The 23,704-nt window shown below is 49.0% G+C and overlaps 1 protein-coding gene across 1 annotated transcript; it reads left to right on the top strand.

Annotated features, from left to right (window-relative positions):
- The first annotated feature begins 1,246 nt into the window (after nucleotides 1–1,246).
- On the top strand, nucleotides 1,247–2,765 carry Tmem158 (transmembrane protein 158). Its single transcript, XM_085689104.2, has one exon. The coding sequence runs from the start codon at nucleotides 1,247–1,249 to the stop codon at nucleotides 2,105–2,107; it is 861 nt and encodes a 286-aa protein (XP_085545230.1). The 3' UTR covers nucleotides 2,108–2,765.
- The last annotated feature ends 20,939 nt before the right edge of the window (nucleotides 2,766–23,704 follow it).

A 23,704-nucleotide genomic window follows, 5' to 3' on the forward strand; every position in this document is an offset into this window, starting at 1 on the left:
GCTTCAGACCATTAGGGAGTCAGTTGACATTAGTCTCCTAGTGTGAGACCCAAGGAAAGTAGAGTTTGTTCTGTTTTGTTTAGGCAGCACTGGGGATTGAACCCAGGACTTCAAGTACGCAAGGATAATAGGCAAGCACTCCACCGAACGAGCTGCATCCTCTTCCCAAAAGAGCGTCTCACTGTGTAGCTCAGGCTGACCTGCAACTCATAATTCTCACTACCTCAATATACTGGGATTTGGCTTGTTTGAGAGGTTCTCACGTAGCCCAGGCTGACCTCTCCAAGGACGCTGGATTCCAGATCCTCCCACCTCCACTTCCCAAGTAGGGACTACAGACTTGCACCATCACACCCAGCACTCAGGTGGGCCTTTTAATATAAATTGTATCTTGATGGATTACTCTTGACCGCTCCCTCCCCTCAACATACATCCCAGACGACTCTGACATTCATGGACTCTTAACATAAAAATTGTGGTGTCTCCGTACTCACTAGACTGCAGTGTCCTGCAAGATGTGCCACCTGTGAGTGGGACTCTCAGTGGGGAGCCTCAAGCACCCTACCTCTGAGATTTACATTCCCATAGTCCCACCCAACACCACGACTCCTCGGAGTTCTTAGTTCTCTTCCTGTAAGAACACCAGGCGCTGGAGACACAATAAAGCCAGGGAGAATCCAGATCTGAGTCTTTCTGAAGTCAACAGATAGGTACGGGGAGCTAGTGGCGCAGAGCTTCTCCTATGCAGTAACGGGGCACTGATGAGCCCTAAAGGGAGTCCTCCTAGGCTCTCCTCGGCGTGACAAAGCGACTGTCTTGGGCTCCCGTACGCCTTCTCTGCTTCCCGCCCCCGGGGCTCCCCTCGCTCCGCCCCCACGCCCCGCTTCGTTCCGCAGGTCTCCAGTTCCCGCCCCTGTGCGTGGAGCCCCGCCCTCCTCAAGTCTCCGCACCCGGCGAGCCGGGGGCGGGGAGCGCGGAAGGCGGAGCCGAGCAGGGGAATCCTCTCCCGGTTCGCCACGGTCCCGCAGAGCCACCCGGCCGTCCAACTGCTCCTTCCCGGGGGGCGGCAGAACCTCGACGGGCCGAGTCTGCGGAGGCCCACGTGGCCTGTGAGTCGCTGTCGCCCCCAGCACGCTGGCAGCGACCCGCCTCGGACCTCCAGGCCCCGCGGTTCCCTCGCCGGACAGTCGCCCGCGCGCCATGCAGCCGCCGCCCGCCCCGCGCGCGTAGGCGCCCGCCACAGGCCATGCTGCCCCTATTCGCCGCGCTGCTGGCCGCCGCCTGCCCGCTGCCGCCGGCGCACGGCGGGGCCACGGGTGCGCCCGGCCTTTCTGGGACGCCCACGAACGCCTCGGCCAACGCATCCTTCACCGGCGAGCCCGCCGCCCCGCGCCTGCTGGCCTCGGCGGCACCCGCGCCCCCCGAGCGCGCGGGCCCAGAGGAGGCTCCGGCGGCGCCCTGCAACATCAGCGTGCAACGGCAGATGCTGAGCTCGCTGCTCGTGCGCTGGGGCCGCCCGCGGGGCTTGCAGTGCGACCTGCTGCTCTTCTCTACCAACGCGCACGGCCGCGCCTTCTTCGCCGCCGCCTTCCATCGTGTCGGGCCACCGCTGCTCATTGAGCATCTGGGGCTGGCGGCCGGCGGCGCGCAGCAAGACCTGCGCTTGTGCGTGGGCTGCGGCTGGGTGCGTGGCCGCCTGCGGGCCCCAGCCGGGGCTCCCACAGCGCTACCTGCCTACCCCGCGGCTGAACCCGGGCCGCTGTGGCTGCAGGGCGAGCCTCGTCACTTCTGCTGCCTGGACTTCAGCCTGGAGGAGCTGCAGGGCGAACCGGGCTGGCGGCTGAACCGCAAGCCCATCGAGTCGACGCTGGTGGCCTGCTTCATGACCCTGGTCATCGTGGTGTGGAGCGTGGCCGCCCTCATCTGGCCGGTGCCCATCATTGCCGGCTTCCTGCCCAACGGCATGGAGCAGCGCCGGACCACCGCCGGCGCCCCCGCGGCCGCTCCGGCCGCCGTACCGGCAGGGACCACCACCGCTGCCGCCGCCGCCGCTGCTGCTGCAGCCGCCGCCGCCGCGGCCGTCACCTCGGGGGTGGCCCCCAAGTGACCCCCGCTGCCCTGCGTCCGCGCTGTGTTCGCGCTCACACGCGCCTTCCACGCGGGAGACGCGGCAGGTGCGCTTCGTGCTGTCCTTAAGGTTCGTTCTTTTTTCCCGGGAGGGGACCGCGGAGAGGCCCCAACGAGGTGGTAAAACGAGGTTTGTGCTGCGCTTCTGGTTCGGAAAAGCAGGGGCAAGCTGTCAGACTGAAGAAGGGTGGGAGCCAAGCGTGGCTCGAGGACACAAGGAAAATGGGCTCTTTCCCCTGCGTTACCCCCTCCCAGCACCCAAACACCCTTTATTCATGGCAGAAAGTGACCTGATCCTGTGTATTTGTTTTATATATTTAATATCTGTTTTAAATGAAAGTTTTAGTAAAAAAATACAAAACAAAAAGATTCAACTGCTATCGCTGTAGTAACAGGAGCTCTTTGTATCTGAACATAGTTGTACTTGAAGCTTCTTGGTTTGTTTTCTTATTTATTTTAAAAAAGGGTGGGGGGAGGGCGAGGGAAGGATTTGACACGGATTTATTGTTATTGCTTTAAAAAAAAGAACTTTATGAATCTTTTCCAAATCGATCTATTCAGTGACATGGCCTGGTGGGCATTTCTTCTTGTATTAATGTGATTTTCTGGCTTTTAATACAGACATTTTCCTCCAAAAATGTGTATGCTTTCTTTATTCGCTTTGGGTAAAGGGCCCCAAGGTGCAAACGAAACACGAAGAAATTCCCAGAAAGAAGAAGCGCCATCTGTCTCCCTGGCTGGGACAGGTGAAATCACTTTCAGAATGGTTCCAGTGGGAATTTCCTCTCGGCTCTCTGGCCCCGGAAACGCACACACCCTTCCTAGGTCGCAGAGGCTCAGCTTGGCATAGTTTGTTTTTAGTTGGTGCTCCAGGGAAATCAGGAGTTTGGTGAGCCAAGTGTCTTTCACAGAACCTCCTCAGTGGGTGTGGTATATACGCAGTATATGTGTATGTGGGGTGTGTGTGTGCACACTCCTGCATGCACTTGTGTGGGGAAGTCAATGACAAATGTCTTCCCCAGTCACTCTCCACTTATTTTTTTTTTATGTTGGTCTCCCACTGAGCAGGAGGCTGGCAGACTGATCTAGACTGACTGGCTAGCAAATCCCTGGGATCCTCCTGTCTCCATCTTCCCCAGGACTGAGATTGCATGCATGCAACACAAGTCCAGCTTTTCATACAGATGCTGGGGATCTGAACTGGGGTCCTCATGCCTGAGTACCAGGCATTCCACTAAGCCGTCTTCCTAGCCCTGGAAATGGCCGGTTGTAAGATGTGCAGATTACATTTTCATAGCGTAACTTAAGCAGATGGCATGCTACTATCAGATCCTGAGATGTTTAGAGACTTGTGTTAAACTCTCCGGTATTGACCAGTTGTCACATAAGGGTTTGTTTCTTCGCTCCTTGTTTCTGTGGTAGTTTCAGATTCTTTGCATTTTCAACAGAGCCAAAGTCCTTAAGCAGTTTGATACAAAAGTAAATTTAAGATTTTAAGACAGATGGGCTATCTCACAGCTGTAATCCCATCACTTAGGCTGACACAGTTGAAGGCTAGCCTGGGTTACATGATGAGACCCTGTCCAAAACAAAACAAAACAAAATCCTTTCTCCTATTCCATTTCATCGCTGCTTTTGAGGTACTGAATTTGTTCTAGAGCTATATATAGCTCTCAAAATGTGGTACCTGGGCCAACAATACCAGCATCAGCTGGATACCGGCCCACTTAAGGCCTCAGAAGCAGGAATCCAGTAAGTTGAAGCCCTAAGATTCCAAGTGCACATCAAGTCTGTGATGTGCTGTGTGCTTGCAGAAGGGAATCTTCATTTGTATGACATCTCTGCCCTCTTGAGATCTCTATCAATCGAGTGAGATGCTACCTTCTTAGAGGCTCGTCATAGCCTCATGGTTTCAGCTGCCCCTCTGGCTCCTTGAGGTCCAGGGATGTCTCTGGCAGAAGCCAGGCCCTGAGGGTAGAGGGGGAATCTTCCTCGGTCTCCTGGTCCGGACAATGGAGATGATCGGCGGCCACTGTAATACATATCCGCCCAGGTCACTGGGAATGTTTACATATCACACAACCAGGTTCGGAACTTCCCTCCTTCCCAGGATCTGGTAACTAGCAGAAACAGAAATAACTACTCCTCTTGATCAGTTTTAACATCATAGGACTTGTAATTCCATGGGGCAGAGACAGAAAGGAAGCAAGGAAGCAACCAAGACAGATTTCAGAAAAACAGCAAACAACTTGCAGTAAAGGCCTGAAGCTAGAGTGCGCTCTGTGTGTTCCCAGGAGAGCAAGGAAGCCGCATGCCAGCCACAGGAAAGTGACAGAAGTGACAAATCGGTGGCCAGGGACCCATGGACAGCCTAGAGCCCAGGCCAAGTTCTTAGCCAGCACACACACACAAACACGTCTAAAAATTAACATCTGAGGTTAGAGAAACGGCTCACCAGTGCAAGGACCCAGGTTCAGTTCCCAGTACCCGTATGACAGCCCACAACCATCATTACTCCAGGTCCAGGGGTTCTGACTGCAGGCACCAGGCATGTCCATCGTGTGTTGACATCTATGCAGCCAAAATACTCATTCACTATCAAATATAAATCTAAAATGGGAAAGAATGAAGAACTGCTAGTGGAGACTGGAGAGAGAGAGAGAGAGAGAGAGAGAGAGAGAGAGAGAGAGAGAGAGAGAGAGAGAGAGAGAAGTGACGGACAAGGCAGTTCTAGAGAAAGAAGACAGAGCCTGCAAGCCCCTCTGTGTTTTGAGAAGAATCACCTACCGAGTGGAGGCGTCAGGTCTTGACAAATTTAGCTTGGATTCTCCTTTCAGTGGGATGTTTCTGTAGCTCCCAGACAGGAAAGGAGGTAACATACGCACACGAAGCTTCCTGGTCTCCTGGGAACAGCTTGGGTGGCCAGCGATACAGTTAGGTCCCCAGGATAAATAAACCACTGCTGTGTCCCTAGGCCACTACAGAGTTCTCTGTATTTACCAACAGCCATGCAGGCCCCAGCTGGCAGCACTGGTCTCTCCGACTGAAGACAGCTACCAGGTTCCAAGCTACTCTGCCTACTTCGGGACCCCCTCCAATGAGTGACCAACCTCAACCTCTCTTGGTCACGGATCCTCAAGACTGACTCCCCCCACAGCATTTCCATGGAGACTGCCTAGAAACGACTTCCATTCCTTCCCTCCCATAGGCCCTCCTCAAGGGCCTCCCTGAGAAGCCTCCTGCATGCTGAGCTCTGTCTTCAGCCTGCTTCTAAAATCCAGCTTCAGCTGACACTTTGCTTATGACACGCAGGCCTCATCTACCCATGTCGTCATCAGGCAATCTTGGTTACTTTTCTCGTGGCTGTGACTAACACCTAACAAGAAGCAACCTGAGGGAGGGTCTGTTTTGAGATTCTGAGGGGTACAGGGACAAGGAAAAGGAGGTGGTGACAGATGCTAACAGTCCAGACCCCTCCAGATCTACAGAACTAGTGAACTTTAGCTAGACTCTTCATGGATGCCTTGTGGAGCCTGTTCTGTCCCTGCCATGACTCTCAGTGCTGGATCCTCTGCTGCCTCCACTCTGTTCTCTCCAGGGCTCTGGTCTTCAGATAGGTCTTTCCTAAGGGGTGCCCGCTTCTCCTGTCAGCAGTTCTGGCATTTCCTTCCTGTAACAAGAGGGCCGGCTTGTTGGGGTATCTGTCCCGCCCAGTACCCCAACAAGCCAGCAAGTCCCAAGGAAAATCATACGGAGTCTACATTAGGTTATAAACTGATTGACCCATTAGGTCAGGCTTCTTGTTAACTCTTATAACTTATATTAACCCATTATTCTCATCTATGTTAGCCATAATGGCTCCGTACCTTTCTCAGCTGGGCAAGTTACATGCTGCCTCTTCAGTGATCTGCCCAGGAGTGCCAGAGGAACCTCCCTGCTTCCCAGAATTCTCCTGTTCTCATTGCATCACCTCTACTTCCTGTCTGGTTTTCCCGCCTATACTGCCTGCCTGGCCAATCAGCATTTTATTAAAATATGATTGACAGAATACAGACAATTCTCCTGCATCACCTTCCATCTACGGAGAATAGCCTTCTGTCTGTGAAGGGCAGCCTTCTGTCTGTGGGGGCTAGCCTTCTGTCTGTGGGGATAGTGGGGGGGTAGCCTTCCGTCTGTGGAAGGTAGCTTTTTGTGTGTGGAGGGTAGCCTTCTGTCTGTGGGGGGGCAACCTTCCGTCTGTGGAGGGTAGCCTTCTGTCTGTGGGGGGGCAACCTTCTGTCTGTGGAGGGTAGCCTTCTGTCTGTGGGGGGCAGCCTTCTGTCTGTGGGGGCTAGCCTTCTGTCTGTGGGGATAGTGGGGGGCAGCCTTCCGTCTGTGGGGGTAGCCTTCCGTCTGTGGAGGGTAGCCTTCCGTCTGTGGAGGGTAGCCTTCCGTCTGTGGAGGGTAGCCTTCTGTCTGTGGAGGGTAGCCTTCTGTCTGTAGGGGGCAGCCTTCCATCTGTGGAGGGTAGCCTTCTGTCTGTGGGGGCTAGCCTTCCGTCTGTGGAGGGTAGCCTTCTGTCTGTGGGGGCTAGCCTTCTGTCTGTGGGGGCTAGCCTTCTGTCTGTGGGGGCTAGCCTTCTGTCTGTGGGGGCTAGTCTTCCATCTGTGGGGGGTAGTGGGGGTAGCCTTCCATCTGTGGAGGGCAGCCTTCTGTCTGTGGAGGGTAGCCTTCTGTCTGTGGGGGCTAGCCTTCCATCTGTGGGGGGTAGTGGGGGGTAGCCTTCCATCTGTGGGGGTAGCCTTCCGTCTGTGGAGGGCAGCCTTCTGTCTGTGGAGGGTAGCCTTCTGTCTGTGGGGGGTAGCCTTCCGTCTGTGGAAGGTAGCTTTCTGTGTGTGGAGGTAGCAGAGGAAATTTGGGATGAGTACTACATAAAGATGTGTTCTGGCCAGGGAGTGATGGCACACACCTTTAATCCCAGAACTTGGGAGGGAGAGGCAGGTGGATCTGAGTTTGATGACAACCTGCTCTACATAGCAAGTTCCAGGGCTACCGGGGCTACACAGAGAAACCCTGTTTCAAAAAAAAGAGTATTGCTTATTTTTTTAATCAAGGCCTCTGTTAGTTATTTGCCTTACCACTCTGAGGAAAATACCTGACAGCAGTGACTTACAATCATATTTATTTTAACTCACAACTTCAGGGAAATTCAGTCATTAGTGGTAGGGAAAGTCATGGCCACCAGTTCTGTGGTGGCTGCTCATTTTGTATCAGGCAGGATGCAAATATGGAAAGAGCCATAACTGGGCTATATTTTCATAATTCCAAGGCCTGCTTCTATCCGTCAGATCCCACCTCCTAAAGGCACCATAACTCCCACAAAACAGCACCTCTGGCTGGTGTCTAAGCATTCAAACACTTAAACCTGGGTAAGTGAGTGGGGCCAGGCATTTTACATTCAACCCAGACAGTCTCTCAAGTAACTCAGGCTGGCCTGGAATTCACTCGAGAGCCCAGGCTAACCTAGAATTGCTCCTTCAGTTCTTAGCCTCCAGAACTGAAATTTACAAGCATGCGTGATCAAACACAGTTTTAAATGTTCTGTTTCTGCCGTGTAGGTCAGGCATCAGCCTCACTAAGTGCTGAAGCCCATGGAAAGCAGAAGATCCAGAGGAAATGGAGAGGAGCAAATGAACATCGCCCACACCCTTGATGTTCCATTGACGGTCACACCAAGCCCAGAGTGGCTCCCCCTTCTCCTGCCAGACACTTCCTCTGTGAGGTTTCAGATGAGGCTATAGTGCTATATCATTTGTATTTTAATAAATAAATCTTGCTTGAAAATCAGAGAGTAAAACATCCATGCTGGTCAGCCATATAGACCAAACAATGGTGGCACACACCTTTAAACCCAGTAGCCACACTAGTTAGCCATAGAAGTCAGGCAGTGGTGGTGCACGCCTTTAATCCCAGCACTAGAGGGGAATATAAAAAGGGAGGAGACAGGTCTCAACTCAGTTTCAGTCTGAGGATTTGTGAAGGCAAGATTGCCATTTCAGTCTGAGGTAGAGGTAAAAGCCAGTGGCTGACTGCTTTCCTTTTCGATCTTCAGGTCGAACCCCAGTATCTGTCTCTGAGTTTTATTATTTATGCTACATGAGGCCGATAAGGAACAGAATACAACTCTAGAGAATGAACAGTGTGATTCATCTCCTTAAGCAATAACCACAGAAAAGCTTGTATTGTCTGAGTTTATCTGATGCCGTGGGTATGAAAATGAATTCTAAGACACAATACACAAGAGGGACATTGCATCCAAAGTCCTGCCTCTGCTCCTTCTGGCTGGGTAAAAGCTGTGGTCCTGAGACTCAGCTGTTGAGGTGGGGTGCTACAGGTGAGACATGAAGAAACTCACCTACAATGGGGGTGAGTTCAGGCCAGACTTGGGGATTACCAAAGAGGGAGCCCATTATGGGTCCAAGGTATCCACCACAATCCAAAAGTCATCTGTAATGGACCCTTGTTTAGTTTCAGTCCCTTAGATGTAGAACTCAAAAAGGAGTGTCCTATGTACAGAACAGGACTGTCAGCAGAAGGGGAGTGAATGAAACAGGACCCTGCAGCCGTGGGGTGAGTCGGAGCTGCCTCTCAGCTACTGTGGATCCAGCCTGAGCATGGATCGTGGCACATTGTGTTGCAAATACAAAAGGTTGGCCTTTTGTCTTCTCTGTGGCCACACCTTCACCACTGCAGGCCCTCCCCAGAGAAGGGGCACCTGAGGGCAGCTGGCAGCCTCGATGACGGGCACCTCGATGGACAGGGTACTCACAGCACTCCCATGGCCTCCTGTGACTCTTGCGTGCTGTCCCCGTCAGGACTGGCTGGGAGTGTGAGAAGCAATGCTCCACGGCACGCTGTTGATGCGTCATCCCCCATCCATCCGATTGCCAGCCTCAGGTGGTGAGCTTGCTTTGTCCTACACTGAGATTCAGCTGACCCCGTTATACCAGCTGTCCCCAGTGACATCAGAAGGCCCTGTCATTTGCCTCCAGTAGAAACCCTGGCTCTCCAATAGTGGCCTGATAAAGGGAGTGCCACAGTGTTTGGGGGTTTGCCAAAGCCACCAGCAGCCTGGTAATGAGATGAGACAGGCACCTGCTCTGCACCTGCCTTGCCGTTCGTGAGTCAAGGGCAAAGCACTCCTTCAGTCTGCTGCACAAAAGGAGGGTTCCATCCATCTTGGGCTGGTACCTACACTTCTCCGTACTCTTTCAGGAACATGGACTCCTGGTGAAGTTCACGGCCATGCTGTAAGATGACCTGCTACCAAGAAGTGTAGAGCTTCTGCCTGGGGAATGGGAAGGCACTGGAGAACAGAGTGGTGATGGTTTCGTGGCATCATGAAAGTAATTAATGTCACCAAATTGTGAGATTATTTTTAAAAGCTAAGTAGAAGGGCTGAGCACCCAAGGCTCTGCGAAAACACCGTTGCTGAGTTACCCTCCCTGTGTTCTCTCCCCTGCTCTCATCTCCCACCCCTCTTCCTAAGAGGGCTTCCTCAGGGATCCCTTCTTCCATCTGAATTTCCAAGAATCTTCTTTCAGGGCCCACACCATGCAGAAACTCATTCATTCCTCGTACAAGGACATAGAAATAAAAGCTTAGAGACCTTTAGCCACTTAGTTAAGGCTAGGCAACCCCAGAAAGCGGCGGTGGAACTCTGACATTTGGCAGCCTTAGGAAAGATAGGAAATGCCACGCTCTTGGTAGTGGCTTTGCTAGAACCTCAGCAGAAGTAACTAACTTCCACGCCCGCTGAGAGGGGCCAACCCGCAAGGTCTACCAGGTTCTACCACCAGGTGGCGCCCTTCCAAGAGGGTCAGGTTGCTCTCACCCCAGATCTAGACAACTGCTTGGAAGAGCCAGCGGAAGTGTGAAGCTGTGTGCATTTCTCCAGTTCCAGGGGTGGAGGGGACTTCAGCCGTCTGTGCTGTTCTCACTATGCTCACCTGCCCTTTCACGGCTTGCTACTCCGAAGCTTGGCTCCCACTCTGGGCAGCAAGCTGAACATCACAGCTACATTTAATCCTTCACTGGGGCTCAAGCAACCACTCCTGCCCAGGGCAAGGTGGTTGCCCTGGCAACCCAATGACATAGGTGCAATAGGCCTGAGCCACTGTGCAAGTCTCTAGTGAGGCCCCAAAACATTCAAGAAGACAAGGCCTGCAAGGAGGGTTCTCTGGTGACTTCCCAGCAGGAGACTCCTAAGAACTGGAATGCCTGCAACAGAGCATGCAAAGCCCCCCCCCCCCACCCCCCGGCCATGGTTTCAAGGAGCCCCGTTCTTGTTTTCCTGCCGTCGAAATCCAAGACTCACCTTGGATTCTGGCTTTTTTGTTTCGTGTGGTGTTTGTGTATAGGTGCGTGAGTACGTGTGTGTGCCTGTCCGTGTGGAGCCCAGAACCTGTTCTTAGATGCTGTTCCTCAGGAACCGATCACCTCAATGTCTCTCACTGGGACCTAGAGCTCCCTGGTTAGACTAGGGAGGAGGACCATTGAACGCCAGGAATTCTCCTCCTCTGCCTGCCCAGTGCTGGGATTCTATGCATTCTCATTCTTGTTTTGTTTTTTGTGTGAATGCTGGGGATGGGACTCTGGTCCTCAACTTTTTCCTGACTGGGCTGTCTCTCCAGTCCCGGCTTTTATTTTTCCCTTAAGCTGTTAAAGTCAATTCTCGATTCCTGAGCATATCCACAGAGTTAGTGTCTGTCTGTCTGTCTGTCTGTCTCTGTTTGTCTGTCCCAAAGGCATAAACACACACCCTACCAGACAAGGCAAATTTTCAGACAATCCCCTCCCCAGTATCCCAAGACTGGCTTGGTCAGATTTAAACCTCAGTATTTTTTAAACTACTTGTGAATCAAATCACCTCCCGATTTCTTTCTCAATATTTTTGTTATTGGTGTATAGAAAAACAACTTTACTTTTTTATGCTATTTTTACATACTGCTACTTTGCTGAAAGTGTTGATCAGATCTAAGTTTTCTGGTTAAATGTGAGGTTTGAAAGAATAAAGTCTATAGACAGAACTTGTTTGACTTCTTCCTTTAGTCTTCACGTCCTTTATTTCTCTACTGTACCTTATTGCCCTAGCTAAGATTTAAAGTTTATATGAATAAGAATGGACATCCTGTCTCATTCCTGATTTTAGCGGGAATCGCTTTCAGGTTCCCCCCACTTAGCCTAACGTTGGCTATAAGTTTGTCACACGGAGCCTTTAATGTTGACGTAGGTTCCTTGTATTCCGGGTCTCCTCAGAGTAGTTAACATGAATGGATGCTGAGTTTTGTCAGGGGCTTTGTCTAGGTTTATTGAGATGACCATGGGCCTTTGTCCCTGAGTCTATACATGATGAATTACTATTGGGTTGGGGGCGGGGTTCAAGACAGGGTTTTACTGTGTAATAGCCTTGTCTATCCTGGAACTAGCTCTGTAGGCCAAGCTGGCCTACAGATAGATCTCAAACTCACAGAGTTCTGCCTGCCTCTCCTTCTTGAGTGCTGGAACTAAAGGCGTGCACCGCTACTGCCCCAGTTCCATGCTGACTTATTGATGTGCAGATGCTAACCAATCTCTACATCCTTGGGATGAAACCACCTTGATCTTGATGATGTGTGGTTGGATTCAGTTTGCATCTTTTGAAATGTTTTATTTCAGACTGGGGATGTAGCTCCGTGCTAGAGGGCTTGCCTAGTAGACACAAGGCCCTGGGTTTGATCCCCAATCCTAAGCATAATAGCAAAAACATAAATGAGAAATGTCTCTTGGTTCACAACTGTATGATTTGGGGCTCAGCAAGTAAAGACACTTGCCAGCAAGGTCAATGACCTGAGTTTGAGCCCTGGGAGTTTCGAATGATAGAAGGAGAGAATTACCTCCCACATGCTTTGACCCCATGTATGTGCACAATAAATAAATTAGTAAATTTTTAAAAGAACTTTTGCACTCTTTTCATCAGGAAAACTGGCCTCTACTTTTCCTGTTTAGTTCTGTCTTTATCTAGTTTGGTGTAAAGGTGATATTTACTGACTTTGTAACATGAGTTTTATGGTATTCCTTCTCTTTCTGTTTTTTAGGATCAGTTGAGGTATGCTGGGGTTTGAAGGCTGTGGTGGTTTGAAAGAAAGTGGCCCACAAAGGGAGTGGCATTATTAGAAGGTGTGGCCTTGTTGGAGGAAGTGTGTCACTGTAGAGGTGGGCTTTGAGGTCTCATATATGATCGACCCACACCCAGTATTTCAGTTCACTTCCCACTGCCTTTGGATCAAGACGTAAGGACTCTCAGCTCCAGCACTATGTCTGCCTGCATGCTGCCTTACTTCCCTCTGAACTGTAAATGAGCCACCCCAACTAAATGTTTTCTTTAATAAGAGTTGCCATGGTCATGGTGTCTCTTCACAGCAACAGGAAACTAAGTCAGAGACCAACAAGATGGCTGAGTAGGTAAAGGAACCTGCCATCAAACAGATGACAAGAGCTCAGAACCCACATGGTAGAGAGAACCAACTCCAACAAATAGTCCTGTGCCTCCACAGTGACTATGGCACGGGAATACACATAAGCACACACACGCACACACACACGTGCGCACACACACACGCTTACATGCAGACACACGCACACACAAACACATACACACACGCACATGTGCGTATACACATGCTCACGCGCACACATACGCACACACGCACACACATACACACACGTGTACACACATGCGCACACACACACAAACAAAAACCAAACAAATAAATACATGAATAAGGGTTTGTAGAATTCAATAGTTAACCTGTCTAGTCCTGAACTTTTCCTTAATGAGAGATGCTCTATGACTATGTCAACTATTGTTGACTATAAATCTATTGCAGTTATTTATAGTCTCTTGATTTAGTTTTGTTTGTACACATCTAGGAATTCATCCATTTCATTCATATTTTCTAGTGCTTTGAAATATAGATTTTCAAAGTATTCCCTAATGATCCTTCAAATTTCAGTGATATCTGTCTTAATGCCCCCTTTTCATCTATCGTTTTATTTCTTTAGGAATTTCTTTTTTTGGTCAGTTTGGGTAAGGACTTTTCAATCTTGTTGATCTTTTCAAAGAACCAACTCTTTGTTGACTGACTTTGGGTATTGTTCTTTAAGTCTCCATGGTCTTCATTCATGTTTTTATCTTTATTATTTCTCTCTATCCACTTATTTGGTGTTTTGTCTAAGGCCACGAGATGTATCACTAAGTTATTTATTAGAATATTTTGTGATTCTTTAACATGTGCTCATAGTTATAGTCTTCCCTCTTAGAACTGCTTTTGGTGGATCCCAAGGTTTCAATAGGCTGTATCTTCACTTTCTTTCAAGTATAGGCATCCTAAAATCTCCTCCTTCTTTGTGTTCAAGCACCATGTACTTATATAATTTGCTGACTTGTATTTTTTTATTCCATTATGATCTGATAAGATAAAAGAAACTAAAAAACAAAAATTGGCATGAAGTAGGAAGTAGATGTGTAAGGAGACGGGGAACCAGCAGTAGGAGGGAAATGAGAGAGAAGATGGGGGGCAAACATGATCAAAACACATTATAAACATGTATGACCTTGTCAAAGAACAAGTTGGAAGTGTTCTAGAAGACAGAAGAAACTATTTCAATATTTTTAAGACTTGTTTTATTAGAATGTGCTCTATTTTACAGAAAGTTCACGTGGGATGCTGAGAAAAACTGGTTATTCGGCAGCTGTGGTCGGAATATTCTCTATCTAAAAATCCATTTATCTATAGCACAGTTTAACTCTGGAGTTTCTGCTGATTTGAAGAGGAGTGGCTTTGGATAATCTATCTATGGGAGAGAAAGAGTGAGTGCTGAGGTCACTGATAGAAAACAAAGTAGATAAAAACCCACACACTCGACAGTGAAGTAGCTCTTAGGGCATCCATTCCAGTATCAGACAGCTATTAAAATGATGGCGTTGCATTTGTATTTTCTAGATTACAGCAGTTTCACACTAAATTCCTAGTGAGATACAGAGGTTCCAGTAAATTCAAGGCCTCCTCTACAGCCTATAGCAAACTACAGAGAGAGCTTTATGGTCCTCTTGGACAGGGACATCCTCCCTTGTCAGCGTAGAAGTAGGTATACAAGAAAAAAACAAACATCCGTCAGCTCACAGAAGGATTCCTGGAACCACACGAGAGCTGAGGCCATAGAGTATGACAGAGAGCAAGGCGTCTGGGCGCTGCATGATCCTTGGATTTAAAATAAATAAATAAACAGTTGGCAGAGAGAAGACTGGAAGCCTTCCTGACAAAGGCCAAAATGTAACAGATGGAACATGCTGGAAAAAAGCTGGTGCTAGGTGAGGGTGTGAGAAAATTCACAAAAGTCACAGTCCTTTGGGCACGTCACACCAATCTTTCAACTCCCCAACTCTGGCCCATTTCCCGCTCCTTGGAAGTAAGATATGATACTTCTTAATACACACTATCTGGTTCTGCACTAAAATTCATAAATAACAGCCCTGAGGAAAATGACTCAGAAAAATGCCCATGAAATGCTTTAAAGAGAAATGTGTCAGCATGACAGATCGAAACAGTCATCAGAAAACTGCAGGACTGAGGGTGTGTGTCGGGGTGGTGCAGGACTGAGGGTGTGTGTCAGGGGTGGTGCAGTTGGCTGTTGTGTCCAAGGCGCTGAGTTCCCTTCCCAGTGTGAACTACAGAAAGGAAAACTCAGGTGTGTGGTGCAGATCTGTTATCCCAGCCCCTGGGTGGTAGATACCGGAGAATCAGGAGTTCAAAGCCAGTCTCAGTTAACACAGGAGTGCAAAGGCCAGCCTGAGACCTTGTCTCAAAAAAAAAAAAAGTGAGAGAGGAAGACAGACAGAGACAGAGGAAAGGACAGTGTGTGTATGTGGGGGGTGGGTAGAAAAGGAGAAAAGACAAGGAAAGAGATGTTCCCTCTCCCTAAATCACAGCAGTGTCACCTTCGACTAGCAAAGTACGAATCTTGCAAACTGGACACAGAGTGAAGAGTATCCAGAACAAGTGTCACTTGGGGCAAAAGACAAGAGCTTTAAAAATAACATCAGATCAGAACTGAACAGTCAAACACTCATCCAAACAGTGCCTGGGTTATTGCTCACCTCAGTAGCCACAGTCAGCAGAGTCCCTTGGCTCAGAAGTCATGCCCCAGAGAGAAATGAAGTCCAGACTAAGAACATGAGGATGGAGACGTGGATCTACTCTGGGCACATTTGCCAGTGTTTCTGCCTCAGGCCTGCTCGGCTTGGAAACCACTATCACAATGTCGGCATTCTCAGGCATTTAAGGAGCATGAGGTATTTAGGGAGCACAAGAAAATGTATTAGAGATTAGTAATTGTTTAGGGAGGTCTACCTGATCACATTCAGTGTGTAAACAAGCGAAGGAGATCTGCCAACTTCTTATATTTTCTATTTATTGGCCGTGAGTACTATTAATATTTACAGTTGTTGGTTATTAAAAGATGAAGTAACATGAAGTGGTGGGTGGCTAATCCTCTCCACAAAGTGCTTGAAATATTAAATAATCTTGTCATCAAACAAGATCTATGATGTGAAATTATAACATCAGAAAGGAAGAGAGAAGAAATAGTAAAAAAGACTAGAGGGAAATAAAACAAGAATTTTTTGTTTGTGTAGCCCTGGCTGTCCTGGAACTCTCTATGTAGATCAGGCAGGCCTCAAACTCACAGAGATCCCCCTGCCTCTGCGTCTGTCATGCTGGGATTAAAGGCGTGGGCCACCACACCCAGTTAACAAGAATATTAATAGTGGTTATTGCTGTCAAGATGTCACACATGATCATTTTTATGCCCTCCTTTATGGTATTTCCTCCATCCTAAAATTAAATCGTTTTACGTTGTAAGTCATTATAGGGACCATGAGTGCCCATGAGAGTCAAGCTTTCTCAGATGAGCCAGGGTGACTGTTGGTAGGCTCAAATGCCTCATGAGCTCCATTTCCATGGCAGCCAAGAAAATGTTGACCTGGCCACTTCTCTTCTTCATCCCAAAATGGCAGCCTGGCGCAGGGGAGAGTGTCTTGACCGTGGGTAGCAGTGTCAAGCAGGGCCTGTGAGGTGGAAGGCTCTGTCTTGGCCTCATCTGGCTCTCTCTGAGGCCACAGGCCTTCAAGGCTGCCGTGGGAAATTGAATGCCATCTTGCAGCTGTGATGTATGCCATGGTCAATCATGGTCAATCCCAGTGAGCTCACCAGCCAGCACCCAGCAGGTGATGGGTCTCCAGTAGCACACAGATATTCCTCCATAGCTCACTCAATATCGCACACAACCCTGTGCATTGCTAACCAGCGGGGTTGTTTCAGCTCTGCCATGCTTTTTATGGCACTGGGCATAGCAGACACAATGTGACCCAAACATCTCTGAAAGAGTTGAAGACCCTGGGGGACGAGGGCTACCAGCCTGGGTTTCTTGGGTGTGTCTCTCTTCCCTCGCACCTGGGATGCTGATTTTGATGGACACACAGGAAAACACAGCTGTTTACATGTACAGACAGGAAAACACAGCTATTACATGTATCCCTGACCTGCCTCCTCTTTCCCATTTCCAATCTCAGAATCTGCTCTCCTTCCTGTGGGGTAGAAACTTCTCTCTGTCCCATCTCCCACTTCCCCTTTCTGCAGTGATTCATGAGTGGTGATTCAATTTCTCTGAGCTTTGATTTTCAATGTACAAAAGCCCCAGCCTTGGGGTTTTAAGAATACGCTCTCTTTGGAAAGTCTGACTCTTGAGACTGTTGTCTTTCTGTAAGATATTTTGTTTGTTTGTTTTTGTTTGTTTGTTGAGACAGGATTTCTCTGTGTCACAGCCCTAGTTGTCCTGGATCTCATCTGTAGACCAGGCTGGCCTCCAACTCACAGAGATCCATCTGCCTCTGCCTCCCGAGTGCTGGGATTAAAGGCGTGAGCCACCACTGCCCAGCTTTTGATGAAAGATTTTAAGTTGACTTCAAAATTCAAAACAAGCTGTCCTGGCTTCTTGGCACAAAGAAGAAGAAGGATGAACTGTAGAGAAAGAAATGTTTGTCAGATGATATTGAAAGCATATCCCGTTGTTTTATTAAATAGATATAAATACAAATTTAACAAGAAACACAGCTTTGTTTTTGCCAAATTAGCAAGTTTTAAAATTCTAGTACCTGACCGCATACTGGTGAGTGGAGGCATTCATGAAAAGCACTGTGGAATGTGTTCAGCAGTGCACCCTACAAAGCTCCTCCAAAAGGAGACAACTAGGCTGGGATGGGCACTCTTGGGAAGTGGGCCCCTGTGCCCTTCACTGTAAGGGTGAAGGACCACTTAGAAAAGGTTGTTCTGGACCACGTCTTGCATCTGAAGAGTGGACAGGTATGAGTCCAGAGTTGTCATGTCATTTGAGGCTGCAGAGGCAGTCCTAGAGAGTCCTGCTACTTCCCGCTTGAGAATGGCTTAGGAGAGCCTTCGCTCTGCTCACAGGAGATGCTTGGGGGACCTATGGGATCTTCCCTGGGTCTGTAACCCTCTGTGAGTGTCTGTGACCTCCCTGCCTCTTTCCACTGGTGTCTCATCCTGCAAGGGTGTTCAGACCACCAGAGCATCCTTAGTGAGGCTCCCCCAAATTCTCTAATCTGCTCCTGAAATGTTCTGCTTCTATACACGTATGGATCAACAAAGTCTAGACCAGCACAGGAAAAGCATAGAAAACTAGGCCCATCCCTGAAACTCATGGCATAGTCCACTTTCCTGGAAAATGCCTGTGTCTGCACCTGGCCCTTCTGAGAGTTCCCAGAAATACATCACCAACCCCGTAACACAAACCAACACTCCCAGGTAAGTTCTGGGCAGAAGTGTCGCTCCTGAGGCCAGGTCTCACCAGGCGAGCACATACGTGTTTGTGGAGCCGTTGCTGGACTAACAGGCTGAGGGCTAGATGATCGGGGGTCTGGGCTTATAAGCCAGGGCTGAACTTGCTTGATACTTGTCTTACAAGGGTGCTTTGTGCTGTGTGGGCCCAGACTTTGCAGCAATTCCCACCTCCAAACAGCCCCTTTTCTACATCTGTGATAACAGGCAGCCAGCTGGGGTGTCTAGGATGTGGGATCCCAGAACTGAGTCAGGGGGTCCATGAGCTGCACAGCCCTCCCCCCACCCAACAGTAGCATTTTGTTACTTATTTCTGCTATTTGGGAGTGGTGGGTGGTTTCCAAACTGCCTGAAGAAGGTCTCTGAGAAAAAAATGGCTTGAAAGGCTTAGATGGGAGAGGAAAGCTGTGGAAACAGAAGGAACAGTTCTGGCCAAACCCTCTGGAGAGTGACAGTTACTGGCCAGTGTGGTCTACACTTAATTCTAAACACAGTTCCGTGTTAAACGTTTTGCTCTTCTTGTTGCTTGAGTTTGGGGTCTCAGGTAGTCCAGGCTAGCCCATAATCTGCAACGTAGCCAAGGATGACTCTGAATATCTGCTCCTCCTCCTCCCTCGGCCATCCAAGAGTATAGTCACGCACCACCACACACCACCACACCCGTCTCAGGGAGACTTCTTTTTGTGCTCATACACAAAAAATACAACTTCAGACTTATTCCAAAAAGAAAAGAAAAAGTGCTCAGGGAGAAATCTGGGAACAGAAAGAGAAAGGCGTGACAAGACCCAGTGATGTCTGACAGCGGTGCTCAGCCTCCTCCTCGCTCAGCACAGAGGTGGGTGTGACAGCCCCGGTGCACAGCCCCGGTGAGTAAGCAAAGCTCAGGAAGGTAAGCAGTCTGCCCAAAGCCACATTGCTGTATGGTGACAGGTCAGAATTCACACTAGGATCTAAGCTTTAGCCACTCGGTTTCTACAAAGATGCCGGTGTGCCTGATACCATACAAAAAGGACAGCTACCAACAGGAGACAAGGTGCTCACGGGGACGAGGTGCCCTGGTTTGGGGTCCCTCCTGCCCAGAGCACCCCTACTCCCTCAGGAGCCTCCTGTTCCCTAACAGTCACACCGCTGCCCTGCCTCCGACCCTCCCACCACCTTGTTCCTTTCTTGTAGAACCTTCTCCAGCGTAGTCTCTTCTGTTGATAAAAGGGTAAAATTAAATTGGAAGAGCTTCGATTCTGTGCCTGTTGCCCACAATTACCCCAAACCGAGCAGCGTGATGACAGGTGCTGACTCACTGCCTGGCCACGCAGGAGTGTCCTTAGGCGCCTGCAGGCTGGGAAAATCCTCTGTCTGTTTATCTTCCGGTTATATTCCGGCTTCTCTCCCAGCCTTATACCTCCCGGCCCTCCCTGTCCGCCCACCCCAGTGTAATAAAGGATCTCCCGGAGTGTTTGATACTCAAAGCACTGAGATGTTTTAATCAGCCACTCTGCTTTGTCGGGTTTTGATGGATCTCTGTGCCCTCTTTGCCCAGGAGATGGTAGCTTAGTTCCACGCCTTTTTAGGAAAGGAGCAGCCTGCAGGAATGCTGGAGGTTTTTGTCTGCATATTAAACAGGCGTCACAAGATGACACCAGATGGAGGGGTTTGGTGTGGTGGTGGGGGGTGGGAAGAGTGGGATTCAAGCAGGTAGAAGAATTGGGAGAATGTGGAGCTGGAAGGCCCAGTGAAAAACAGAAAAAAAAAAAGAAAAGATTCCTCCACATTTCAGAAGGACGGTTGCTGTTGTGTTTTCTAAACACCAACAGGACACCATCTCCCCAGCTCATCCATCCCCCACCCCTTGTTCTTCCACAGACTTAGCCTTTTGCTTTGTTTTTGGTTTTTTGGTTTTTTTTTTCGAGACAGGGTTTCTCAGTGTAGTTTTGGAGCCTGTCCTGGAACTCGCTCTGTAGACATGGCTGACCTGGAACTCACAGAGATCTGCCTGCCTCTGCCGCTGTCTCCCCAGTGCTGAAATTAAGGGTGTGTGCCAACACTGCCCGGCCCCAAAACACATCTAACCATAATCATCTAGCCAGCAGCCTCGTATCCATGATATCTCTGAGGAGCTAAGAATTAAGAAAGGGGCTTTTAAAACTGGGTTTCAATCTGATGATGGTGGTCCGTGACTGTAATCCCAGCTCTCAGGAGATGGAGGAAAGAGCCTCACAAGTCTAAGATCATCCTTGGCTACAGGGTGAGTCCCAGAGAGGCTCAGCTACAAAGTATGACTCTGTCAAGAAGAAACAAAACAAAAGCAAAACCAAACAAAACAGCTGGGTTTGGTCATACATGTCTCTAATACCAGAGTTTAAGAAGCTGAGATGGGAAGGTATTGAATTTAAGGACAGCCTGGGCTACATAGTGAGACCCTGTCTTGGAAAAGAAAAAAAGATTAATGAAATGGAGGTGAGGTTAGGTGTGTAGCTCAGCTGGCCTTCAAGTGTTTGATTAGCATGCAAAAAGCCCTGAGTTCTGATAAACAGGGAGCAGTGGCTGTTGGGTGACAAAACTTCCCAGGGAGCCCCTATCTACTTATTACAGATAGGGAGCCCAGGACAGACCAGAGCAAAAATAAAAATCAAGTCCAACATGGTGTACCAATGAGTTTTATTGAGAGAGAGGTGACTGACAGCAGCAGAAATGACTCAATGGCAGCTGCATCACCAAGGCCCACCCCAGCACAGAGACAGCTCCCAAAAACTGGGAGCCTGGAGCGCAGGGCACAGCCAGAGGAAGCTCAACAGCGTGGAGAGTGTGCTTCCCAAGCGACTCCAATCTTACCCCTCTTCCAGGATGCTCAGATGGTATCTGCTTCTCTCAGGAAACTGGTCTGGTCTCAAGAGCCTTCATAGCTGTATATCCAGGGGCCTAGTGGATCTTGCCAGTTTTCAGGGACTTCCTGAAGTTATTTTGAGTTGTTTATCTCCCAGCTTAAAGAGCTTCCCTGAAGGAAGGATGGAATATTTCAACCCCAGAGGAAAATTTTACACAGCAATGGCAAATTCCCTCCAGAGGCAGAAGGATCCGAAGTTCAAGGTCATCCTCAGCCACAAGCCTGGTTGGAGGCCAGCCTGGACTATAAGGGACCTTATCTCAAGAAAAGGGGAAAAGGGGCTGAAGGAATGGCTCATTGGCAGCTCTTCCAGAGTCCTGAGTTCAATGCTCAGCAACCACGTGGTGGCTCACAACCATCTATAATGAGATCTGGTGCCCTCTATGTAGGCAGAATGCAATATGTATATATATATATTGTGTGTGTGTGTGTGTGTGTGTGTGTGTGTGAGAGAGAGAGAGAGAGAGAGAGAGAGAGAGAGAGAGAGAGAGAGAGAGAAAGAAAGAAAGAAGGAGGAAGAGAGAAATAGAGAATAAAACTATTTGGCAACAAAAACTTTTCAGAGATAGGAATCTTCCCTGGTGGGCACTATGACATGCCATTGTAAGTTTCACTGCACTTGGGCTGACAATGTCCCCATTATGGGAACAAATAAGAAGACAAGACAATTGGCAAGCCTCGTTGCTTTTTAAATTGCATTTAAAATTATATCGTGCAGACTGGAATGTCCTTACACCGTGGCCCTGAAACCAGCAAAGAGCAAAGGGCACTTCCATCAAGGCACTGGGAGTCTGAAAGGAGAGCTAAGGCTGTGTGGAATGTTCCTGCAGCCACACAGAGCAGAATCGGAGCTGAAAACCCCAGTTGTAGCTGGATTTTAGCGTCTGAACAGGATCCTGAGGACAAGGAAATTATTTGCTAAGATCCTGTGAAAATCAGATGTGGGGAAGGAGTGGAAAGCATAAAGATAATTTTTAAACATCTAGGACAAGAAAGGACGTGCTTGGTGTTTGAAATGGAGACAAAGGAAACCAGAGTGGGAAGGACACAAAGCCACTGTGATGGCTGACCCCAGCCACCACCCGCCAGGAGCTTTCTCACTAAAACACCCTCACCAACATCAGTCCTTCCCCATCTCAGAGCCTGCCTGACCCCATATCCCTTGCTTCCCTTTCAGGGGACTGGTGGACGTTATGTCTCTGTCCTTGCTCTTCTTCTCCCTGGCCTCTACTACACCCAGATCAGTGATTCTGATCAAGGCAGACGATGCTTGTCAGCAAAGCCCTGCTTTGTCCTCTCTCTACCCTGCTCCATTGCCCAGCTGGGAGCTGGAGTAAGAGTGGGAGCGCTCCCTCTTTTCCCTGTCCTTTTTCACTTCTTTGGGGACCACAAAGATAGCACTATAATTACTGATAGGTTTACGAAACTTAGCGCTATATCATAGTCATGGAGGACCCTAAGTTTTTAAATAGAAAGAGAGCTAGAAAATGGCTCAGCAGTTAGGAGTGCATAACGTTTTACCATTAGGTTAGCGCTTACATCAAGTGGTTCACAAAAGCCTATGACCCCAAGGGATCTGATACCCTCTTCTGGCCTCCATGGGCACCTACATAAGACACATGAAACAAATCTTTAAAAAAAAACTGGAAGGAGGCAGAGGCAGGCGGATCCCTGCGAGTTCGAGGCCAGCCTGGTCTACAAGAGCTAGTTCCAGGACAGGCACCAAAAACTATGGAGAAACCCTGTCTCGAAAATAAAAATAATAATAATAATAAAATAAAAAATAAAAAATAAACTGGAAAGGGATCAGATTCGAAGAGATGGCTCTGATCTTCAAGGTTGCGGATCTGGTATTTAGGGCCAGACTCCAGTGATCAGATCTGACCATCCTCTCGGCTCACCAACAGAGGACTGTCGGGCAAACGGGAAATAAAATGTTGTTGTGAGGAGCCAGGCGTGCTGGCACACGCCTTTAATCCCATCACTCAGGAGGCAGAGTCAGGAGGATCTCTGTGAGTCTGAGGCCAGCCTGGCCTACAGAGCAAGTTCCAGGACAGATAGGGCTACACAGAGAAACCCAGTCTCGAGAAACCGTTAAAACAATACTGCTGTGAAATACAAAAGACCAGCCTGTGGACAGAATGGGCACATGTCCCAGTATGTTCCTGTTTTCCCAGCGTCTGTCTTTGCCATCTCTCCTTTAGTTCTCAAGATGCTTAGATGGTGAATTACATGCTGTCTCTTTGGAGTTGAGGCACGAGCTTGTTTCGTTTGGGTTTTGCTGTTGTTTTTGAGATAGGGTCTCCAGTCGTTCTGGCTGGTCATGAATTTGAAATGTAGCCGTGGCAGGCCTTGGACTCTTGATCTTCCTACCTGTGCCTCCTAAGTGCTGGCATTACAGGCATGCACCCAACACCCAGCCTGCACAAGCTTGTACAGAGAAAGTAATTCAGGTTAGAAAGAAGCAGATGTTTGATTTTCACTCACAAGACAGACTTCTCTGAACCTCCATAGGTAAGGAAGGAGACTTAGAAAGAGAGGTAGGTCTTGCCAGGCGTGTGCACAGCGGAGGACTGAAAGTGAAAGAGAGGTTGGCTGACTGGCAAAGCAGGCTTTGCTCGTCACACTTCTCACCACGCGCAGTGAGCGCTGAAACGGCTCCTGTGAACTCAAGATCTAACCGTGTGGTTCTGTACACCTTGGGAGCAGTTGAATGAGGAGGTAGCCTGAAAAGACCCCTCCCCCCAGCAGACACTGATAA

This window comes from Myodes glareolus, chromosome 4 (assembly GCF_982192425.1).
Source record: "Myodes glareolus chromosome 4, mMyoGla1.1, whole genome shotgun sequence".
NCBI classification, from domain to species: Eukaryota; Metazoa; Chordata; class Mammalia; order Rodentia; family Cricetidae; genus Myodes; species Myodes glareolus.

Bases quoted from the DNA above. Each gene is read 5' to 3' on its own strand.
- Tmem158 (XM_085689104.2), top strand. From the start codon at position 1,247: ATGCTGCCCCTATTCGCCGCGCTGCTGGCCGCCGCCTGCCCGCTGCCG.